At 41.3% G+C, this 10226-nt stretch overlaps 1 protein-coding gene across 1 annotated transcript; it reads right to left on the bottom strand.

Moving 5' to 3' along the window:
* Window positions 1-571: 571 nt before the first annotated feature.
* Window positions 572-9315, bottom strand: LOC104533368 (cytochrome P450 2J6-like; the record flags this gene model as incomplete). The annotated part of the gene is made up of 8 exons (XM_010180759.1): window positions 9145-9315; window positions 8312-8474; window positions 7084-7233; window positions 5855-6015; window positions 4364-4540; window positions 3321-3462; window positions 1427-1614; window positions 572-713 (listed from the first exon to the last, which is right to left on the bottom strand). Coding segments are annotated over exons 1-8 (1294 nt in total), but the record flags the coding sequence as incomplete, so codon positions are not given.
* Between the last annotated feature and the right edge of the window lie 911 nt (window positions 9316-10226).

Raw genomic sequence — 10226 nt, forward strand, 5'->3', positions numbered from 1 at the left:
TGATGATCTCAGAGGTCTTTTCCAACCGGGTGATTCTGTGTGACATCTAAGTGACTCATCTGCTATTTCAACAGAGAATCTAAACCAAAAACTGTAACAGAGCGGGGACTTTACTGCTAAGTGTGATCTCTAACTGTGCACTGTTATTTTATTTCCTTCTTTTGCAACTGGATCTTCAGTTCTGTAAGCAAGAACTTCATGCTTTGTTTACCAGGATGCATTCTGCTTTTCTTTCAGATTGTTCCTTTAAAAGGGATTGAAAGTAACTCCAGTACACACAAGACATACTGCTTTTGAAGAAAAAAACATCTAAAGAATACTATGGACAAAACTTGTGGATGCATGCAATAAGCTCAGGAGGTTCAAAAAAGAAGTGGGATTCCCGCTGCAGTGTCCTAAGAACAGTGTGGGGTCTGACACAGAAGTGTCACCCCTGGCAGGTACAAGCCAGTGCCATTCTTCAAAAGCAGCAAACAGCAGAGATATAAGATCTAATCTGAAGAAATACCAGTCTCACACTTCTGTATTCTTCTGTATCTGTTGGGTTGGTTCAAACTGCCAGTGCATTTACCTGCTGAGAATGGTAAGAAGGCTTCTCGAGGTACAAAGTTTCCTTCTTTATCCAGGAAATGGCCAGGGTTGAACTGTCGAGGTGTCTCCCATTGCTCAGGGTCGTACAGAACAGATCCTATATTTGGGACAATGATGGTGTCCTGCAAGGAAGAAACTTTTGATTCAGATTTGTCTACCAGTCCCTCACCCATCAGTTTCTGCCTGATGGATAAGACTGCTGCTTGTTGCCATTTCTTTGTAATGAGCAGGTATGATGTGGTTAGAAGACCATTTTCCTAGAAAATTGGAGTGTATGGTCATTTTCATAGTTGGAAATTATCAGTTCTCAGTCCTGCATCTATGTCAGTGGGTATCAACAGCATTAGTGACATTAGCCCAACTGCACTGTGATCACTATTAGTCTTAACACTTCTAGTAGGACTCTTTTGTTGATATTCAGGTCCCAGCATTGGAAACCTCTCAGGCTTAAGAGAGAGAGAAATCCATCCAGAAATAACTGCCATACTTCACTGACAACAACCTCTCAGCCCTTTTAGCAGTAGTACTTCAGGCTTTTTCTTTACTGGTTGCTCCCAGCAGAGCCGTTCATGTGCCTCAGCTGCCTGGCTGTCAGAAGCAGACAGAACAGAGAGAAACCTTCACCACAAAATGCGTTAGGTGAGGCCAATCCCAAATGCCAGTAACGGTGCTGGCCTCTCCCATCTCTCTTGCAATAAATTCCTGGAGCCACAAATGGTAACCATGTTCCTGGGTTTTATGGAGAATAGTTTATGGGTGGAAGATGGGTGACAAAACTGGAATAAAAGCTACGTGTCTCTCTGCTGAAGAAAGGAGACTGCTAATGTGTCTGTACCTTTTTGATGGGGTATCCCAACAATGTCGTGTCCCTCACAGATACTCTGGGCAGACCTACAAAGAGAATGTTGCTGAAGCGTTGGATCTCATGAACCACAGCATTGGTATAGGGCAGTTTTCTCCGATCCTCATAGCAAATTAACTTGGAAGGACCCAAAACAGCATCCAGCTCCTTCTGCACTTTCTCTGTGGAGAAATAGTCACCATTCAGATGGGAAAAATTCATAAAATATTTAAACTGGTCTCTTTTCTTAGAGCAACAGGAAAAGGTATTATTTCAACATAGAGCATAAAGTCTGTAACCTGTGATTTAATATGATTTAATGTTTAAGTTTAATATATGAAAATAAAAATAAACAGAAAAAACCCCCAGCAGAGTGGCCCAGAATCCTAAGCAAAGACTACACTCTACTCACTCCAGCTCTGACATTTATCTTACAGAATGCTTGGTGGATGTTGGGCGGTTCACTCAGCTCCAGATTTTGAAGGTATTTAGGGATTGCTTAATTTTCTTTATCTCAAAATCTAAATCTTACTTGCAAAATTGACATAAATGCCTCTGATATTAACTCCCCATGCAAGGGATGAGTTGAGAAGAGTTTATCCAAGTATGGCAATGTGCTGTATGAACAAACAACACCTGAATCAGTCTAAAAACTTGGATGCAAATATGCACTCAATGACACGGTCTTTTCAGCCTCCTGCTGAGGATCCAGGAATTCAGGTATCTCCCTTTGCTTTCAGTGTTTATGCACAGCACATGGAAGAGCCACCAGTCCCATGAGTACCCAAATTATCCTTAAACCCTGGCCATATCCTTTCTCTTCCTGCCGTAGATGTGGATGAGGAAGCTCAGTCTGGATCTACAAAGGCATTACTGGAATTGGTGTCAATCAGATAAGCAACCTCTTCTGCAATATTAACTGGGACAGGGCCAGTTTGTGTGTGCCGCCAGCAGTTCATGCCTGTAAACACCACCTCTGTGTATCACGCAGCCGGAATCCTCCCCTTAAACTTTTCTTTCTACAGTCTTTCCATCCCTTGCAGATGCTCCACATTCATGCTTTGCTTTCTCCTGAGGTTTGTGTGCTGATTTGTGAACAAACTGCAGCAAACATTGCTGGTTATTTAAAGACTAGATGCTAAGCATCAGCTGTTTACACACAGAATATGCTCTACTGAAACCTGGAGGCCACCTCTGAGTAACTCATATTTCACGGATGCCCATTGCCTAGCCTTGTGCTTTTGCTTCAGCAAAGTCCGAAAAGAGTCACTGCATTCTTCAGGGAAGTGTATGGATCTGCGCTGTGCAAATTATCTTGCATCTCTCTACATGTTTCCTGACAAGAAAGACAGAGAAAGAGGCAGCCGTCTCTACCAGGAATCATGGGCCTTCCTTAGGGCAACCTGAAGACCTTTACAGCCTGCCAAGATCTGCCCAGTTGTTTCGTCCAGTGAGGGATCCAGTGTGTTGCTGGCAGCACTGGTGTGCTCAGCAAGGAGTGTTGTGCCAAAAAGGAAGAGAGCACGGACTGACTGTGTGGCAGCTCCTCATACCTGGATGATGTCTGGTGCAGACAGGACTCGTATCAGAGCTCTGATCTCTGTTGCTGCTTGTGTCAGTCAGCCTGCAAAGTCTGCACACAGAACACCCCACTGACATGTTAATGCAAAGAGATAACTTCTGTCTCTACCACGTGTGCCTTCAGCCACCTGGTTTGGCCAGGCCATAGGATAGGCCTCCGATATTTTCCTCTGCTACTGTTTTCTTTGTGTTTTCAGAGAGCGAGAGCCAGGCTCAACTTGCGGCTTTTGTGCCTGCAACTCATTTTATTCACCCGTCATTAATGATTGTAGTACCCACAGTATTTCACAGCAAGAATCCCTCTCACCTTGGATGTCTGGATTCACTACCATATAAAGCAGTGCCCAGTACAATGTTGTGCTTGTGGTCTCTGATCCACCGAGGAAAAGATCATTTATAACATGTACCAAATTTTCTTCATCATACTTGGGTGTGACCTCATCTTTAGACTGTAAATGATGATAAAAAGTTGAATTATTGTTTTTAATTAATTAATTAAATTAATTAAATGTAATAATTTAGCTCCAGGAAGTATCTCAAAATGACAACATTTGAAGAAGAAATTCTGGTGCTCTTAGCAGAGCTTCTCTGGCTCATTAATTGCTTCCTGCTATGGAAAATAATAGCCTGGGTAGAGAAAAAGTTTAACAGCTTATTATGGCATTGCCCTTCCATTTGAATGTAGGTGCCAAGCCAACCATGTCCCAGCTGTGGGGAAATTAGACATTACAGAGGGAGAACAGGCTTGGGACCCCCGAATGTATCCCATTTAGGACCTACTGATGACAGCATCCATCTGCCAAGAAAGCTGATGGGTGTCATGCATAAAATACCTATTCCAGGGCTGGTGAAATTATCAAGTAGGAAGTTGTTACTGCTGAAAGGGACTGGGCCGGGGGAAGAAAGGACTGCTCTCTTCCACGTGAGGAACCACACTGTTGTGCGGCACAGGGACAGCCTATGCAAGGACGCACACTGAAACCCAAAGAAGCACGTCAGCTATTTCAGGGTGGTTATCTATGCAAGTGTAATTAATCCTGTGATAAACATGAGGTACTCTTCTGTAGGAGGCGAGTAAAAGTTATGTAACCTACAGGCATAAACTGTCTCATAATTACTACAGGACTGAGGTATCCACATGGATATTTATGGAAAGTAGATGATAGCTCATGAGTTCACACCCTAAGATACTTTGGGAGACATGAGTTAGTAAGTCCCAAGCTACCATATTCACTTTAAGAAGCCTATGAGATGTAAGAAACTATGATAAAAGGGATCGGACTGGATGATTTAATGGTCTATTTGGCCTTACACTCCATAGATGTGTGATCAGACAGAGCCACCACTTACTTTCTCCATCTCAGCCAGGTAGAAGTCAATGAAGTCCTGTGGTTCATCTGGTAGCCCTCTCTCTATGTGTCTTCTGATCTCCTTCCTTGCAAAAGAACTCAGGACATCATAGCAAGATAAGGCTTTCCTGTGAGGCCCAGGGAGATGGTGTATCAACCAAGGGAGGATTTCATACAGCTGCGGGAGTGACATACAAGAGGTAGTGTGAATTATCTGTCAGTAACAAAGCTGCTTTTAGAAATGCCAGAAGGCTGAATTGTCCTGTCTGGAAATGCTGACAGTGGAATAAATAAATTACCATTGCTTTGAGTAGATTTTTGCCATCATGTGAGAAAACTTCACTAGTAATCTTGACACACTTCTGGGGACAAGGCAGTACTGACAACACTCTGCTCGTGCCAGTAAGTTTACCTGGCTAATGTAGATCACTACAAGACCTTACTTCTGCACCACAGGAGACCGTAACTCCCACCCACTCAAAATGTAAGGACATCCTTTCTGGATACTGTGTGGCTACTAAAATTAATAAGTCTGCAGCCTCAGGTAACTGCTGGAATTAGTGGAGCTCACAGAAGGGAAGTGTAGACTGGGTATCACTCTTAAGAGCTAATTTAATTTTCCCCAGTAGAGTCCTTGTGGACAAGGACCAATAATTGCTCTGATGGTTAGAAATATTACAACTTCAGTCTGCTGAGTGTATTTACACATGTTTGTCAGCTCAAAGTATTGTCCTCTATCTCAGATAGTTCTCCCTTTGCAATATCTGCCATTCCTCCCTGGCAAGCAAACAGCATTTCTGTCTCCTCTCTTTGTTCTTTCAGACCTAACAAGTGAAGTCTCTAATTTCAGCTGGTAGTTGGTAGGTCATCACATTAACACTTCTCTACATTTGTTTCGCTCCATACTCACAACATAAGGTGTCCAAAACCCCAGAATATGTCCTACAGTTTAGTACACACCAGAATCTACTTTAACTTTTCTCTGGCTCTAAAGGGAAAATAGTGCTGGAAAGACTCTAAGATTCTGTAATGGAAAGATTCATAATGAGTATTTTATTATTTGTGAGGGAGGAAATAATTGAAAATGGTCAGCATTGAATTTGCAGAGTAGAAAAAAACAGAACAACAAATTCAATGATACACATTTTTGGAGAAGTAAATGGAGGTGGGAGGAGCAGCACTGCAGAGTTCAAAATTATTACAAACTCCAGTCTCAGATTAAGTTTAAAAGTTTCTGTGAGCAGTCTCAGAAATGCTGAAAGACTTAAACCCAGGAGCCAACACAGTCATCCCCTAAACTTGCAAAGAAACAAGAGAGTTCTTAAAAATGGCCTAAAAACCAAGGGGGCAGCAATAAGATCTCTAAGGACACCTCTTCAATCCCAGATTGCATTTGCCAGTTGCTCTGTATTTAATAAAGTCACATTTTTGTATCTGCACTTTCATTTTCTACCTATTTCAGAAAAAAAAAATCAATGTATTATTTACTCACCCGATAAACAAAGCTGCCTACAAATCTGAATATGTTCTCTGTGGCACTGATCAGCTCATGAAAGGTTTTGTCCTCATCAGAGAAGTGATATCCAAAAACCAGAGCACAAATTACATTTGAGATAGAATGGAAAAGAGGGAAAGAAGGATCCACCGGTCTTCCTGCAAACACAGTAAGTGGTACTCACTCTCAATGGTTTCTTCAGGTGTTCTTTATACAGATAGGACAAGATGGTGTTAGAGATTACAGAAAATGTTCTGTTTACCCAGCTGGGTCATGAATGGGAACAAATACGTGGCATTAACGTGTGTATTCATGAAAATAAAACATAGTCTTACAGCAAGGGACACTGTTAAACTGTTTTCTTACAGCTCTAAAACAATCTCATAGCCCTTCCTGTGAAATAACATTGTACAACTAAGATCCATTAGAGGATATCGTACTAAAGCTGCTGTCCTCAGCTGTGTGGAATAAGACGAATCAGAATTTGAGAAGGAAGAAATACCAGTGGAGATGAGCTAAGAGAAGACAGTGACAGACGTGTTCAGAAATGTAAAATACTACTTAAGAGAAAAGACTGAAGGAATTTGGGAAGGTTCAAGAAGCAGAAAAGGTGGATAGGAACTGCAAAGTATACATAAAATCATTGGAGTCTCAGCTATGAACAGATCATCCTATCTCTGATTTTTTTTTTAAGTTACGAGATGGACATCGATCAAAAAGAATTTGGATAGAAAATATCCTGGCTTTGACTCTAGGATGAACCTGATAATTCACTGAAGTCCCCTCCCACCTCCTACTTTCTTTGATTCTCTTTCCAATAGTTACTTAGCCAGACAGGCACTAAAATATCCACTTTACCTCATGGCACCCAATGTCATCGAAATCCAGGGATTCAGAGAAATGACTGAGCTCTGCAGTACTCTTTAGTTACCTGTTGTAGGCAGTGTGAGAATGGCTTGGCTGTGCAGTTCAGTGACATCGTATCGTTGTACAACCATATCAAATGATTGAACAAGCCCATGGAGGTGGAGTTTCAGAAGTTCCCAACTTCATTATGTTTATGTAAGAAAGAAATGCCCACTTGTGATACTACGCTCTATCTGCTCTTTGGGCTTCGCTAAGTTTGGATACGCCACTCTGGACCTACCCCAAGCCTAGAAAGGGGTAGCATACTGCAGATATGCCTCCAGGACTGAAAAGTGTCAGATTTCTTAGCAGATAAATACCTTTCAGATTTACAAAGAGCTCCACCAGGTGAGAGGCCTCATCTTGCACTCGATGCTCCAGGACTTTTTTGCCCATTCCCAGTTTGCGTAGAGTCATTATACCAAAGCGTCTCTGCTGCTTCCAGGAGTGGCCACTTGCCAGTATAATACCTGAGGGTGTTCCTTGGCATATTAATATTTGCCATAGACATAAATGATTAATTTAAAAATATATTATGAAATTATGGAGTAAACCAGGGAATTCATGATACTTTAGGAGAAATTATCGGTAACCAGAATTGTAGCCAAACATACCCAAACTATAAGTAGATCACATGTTCCTAATATTGTTTGTAATTAATCTTTGAAAAGAGCAATTTAAGGATTTGCTGACTGCTCCATTTCTTGATGTCTTAAAAAACAAAACAAAACAAAACCTTAAGATGCCTTTTTAAATTATCTGCTTTAGTCATACTCAAGTGATCATGCTCAAGACAGAAATAAGATTTCTCCAGAGTGGTGTACAGAGACTGGGTATGTTTAGGGAGATACAGATCAGTTAATGTGATGCTTATAGATTGAGGTGATGAGGGTGAAGGAAAAGTGACGTTCAGGCCCTGTTTCTCCCCTGTGGAAGGGAGACCACTCCACTGTGGTTACCTGAAGAGCCTCAAACTGCTGCTGTGATGGTGATGCTTTACCTCGCTTTAAACCATCTGTGTTTGCTTTGATATAGCAAATGCAGGGGAGGAAAATCAAAGACTGCAAACTGCTAAAATACACTAAGGAGAAGTGGTGTTTTGTGTGTGAGAGGCACTCTCAGAGTCAAAGGGTATTTGCCAAACGTTTAAGAGTGACTGCAAACACAGCAATGAGCCTTCTGAGGGAAGGTGTTATAGGTCTCTTGCTCATGAGGGAAGGTGTTTGGCAACTATGATATAGTTACCAAGCATATAAACAAGCTTTGCCTTCATGCATGTTCAGCAAATTGGATTATTCTGTGAGGAGGGCAAGACTGCTGAGCCGGGATCACTTACATCTTGAACACAGCAAAAAAGTCACCTAGAAACAACCTGATTTGGAGTGTTTCCCTGGCTTGGGAAAAGGCACAAAAGTACAAAAGGCATCACGACAAATGGTAAGTTATTCTCAAGAGCTAATGGAGGACTTGGACATTATCTGATGGAAGAGCATTCTTAACTGTCTAACAAGGAGGAGTAGTTTGCCAGGTCAACATTGCTGTGCACACCTTTTCCTTTGGCCATTTCTTTGAGGAAAGGAGTTATCTTCCTCCCAGAAACGTCTTCAGGGTGTGTAGTCATGCCATCCTTCACTGCTTGGTATCCATTCAGTATGACCAATGGCATCGACCCATACCACAAAGTATAGATGTTACCGTGAGTTTTTGCCAGCTGTAAGTGGGAAAGGTGCCAGAAAAGAACAGGTGAAACATCATACACCAGAGTTACATCCAATTGATCGCACTACTCACTTGCTTTTCCTTATAATTCTTTGGATACTGGCTTTCCTCTCCCTGTTACAGCATCGCTGTAATAGATCTGAATTAGCAAAGTCTGCAGACCATTAAAATTACTCCAGGGTACAGCGAGAGGCTGAGATGACCTGGGGAGGAGCAGCTGCCTCTAAAACCAAGTGCCAAAGAAATAGCTTTAAGGAGATGTTGGAAGATGGGGTGTGTATGCCCTTTCCATATTACAAGCATACACACACATGCACCGTATCATTCATGATCAAATTAGACAATGCCAGTGCCTCGGAATTTTAAAAAGTAACATATACAGACTTATCAGCAATGGAGAATCATCTTTGTGATTTTTGGTATTCTCCAACTTTAATAACAAGTCAGAAACCCTGTCCTCAAGTTTATTTGATTCTTAATGACACTAAGTTTCTTGTGAGGATGACAAGGTGAGCTGAATGTAGTAATCAAGTTGATCTTTATAAGTCCATACCTTGACTGTAACTTTCTAAGACTTAAAAACTTTACTTTGCTATTAACATATCAGTTTTGTTTAAACTGTGACTAAAATTAAGCCATTAAGAGTATCTTAAATTAAATACCTCCATCAGAAGATCCCGATGAAACTGGAAGTAGGTGTGCATCAAGTTTCCGAGCAATGGGAGAGGAGTTGGTCCAGGAGGGAGTTGCTTGCGTGCCTTTTGCAGTTTGAAAAACTCAACAATTATCAAAAAAATTATCAGAACTACAAAACCCTGACTTACTGTCAGCATTTCAGATTGATCAGCTTGTCTCTATCAAGAAGAAAGTATTGGAGGTTGTAAAAGTTGATCTTCCTTCTTGTTCTGCCAGTTCTCTCTGCAGACTGAGCTCCGTATCGTCTTGGTTCCTTTCCCTCCCTCTGTCCCTCCCTCTTTACCACCTACCCTTGTCCTGCACCCCATACTTTTCCCATACCAAGACACATAGAGCTGGCCAGGGGCACACCTCACCAGTTACAGCAACCCACGCTGTGAAAACATGGGATTGCTGGTGCCCAAGGTGTTTGTCCTGAAGCCTGTGTGAGGAAACAGCTGGTGTGTATTGGGAGATCTGGATCGAAACGACATCGGGTGAGAGCCCTTGTTGACCTCTGGATACGAGATGAGTGCAAGTCAGTTTCATTCACCTTGGGAATTTTAAAAACATACATAGTTGTTCACCTAAAAATCACCAAATTCAGATTCTGAGAGTTACATGTCAGGATGTAAACAATAGGTTTGGTTTTCCAGATGCTTTAGTCACAAACATTATTTAATTTATCTTTACATGTGGTTGTAAATTCAGATTTGTCTGCCAGTACACACAGTTCACACAGGCAAAACCAATAGCAGTTGCAGAGTAGGCATGCAATTAGAAGACAAAACTGTTACATGTAATTTCTGAAAATTGGCCTTGAGTGTTCAGTCAAATTGTTTTTCCCACTAAATGGAAAAAATACCAGTTCAATCAAGTGAGGATCAATAACATGGACATATTGCTTAAAGACTCACATTACAATTAAATCATTAAAAGATCAGAATATTAAAGTTTATTATATTTAAAAATTAACTAAATATAGAATTCCACTCAATTATTTTAGTTGCTTTTGTTTTTATGTAACCTAATTGAAGGCTCCATAATAGGTTTGAGGCCCTGGATCTTG

Source organism: Mesitornis unicolor, unplaced genomic scaffold (genome assembly GCF_000695765.1).
Source record: "Mesitornis unicolor isolate BGI_N332 unplaced genomic scaffold, ASM69576v1 scaffold49853, whole genome shotgun sequence".
Classification (NCBI taxonomy): Eukaryota; Metazoa; Chordata; class Aves; order Mesitornithiformes; family Mesitornithidae; genus Mesitornis; species Mesitornis unicolor.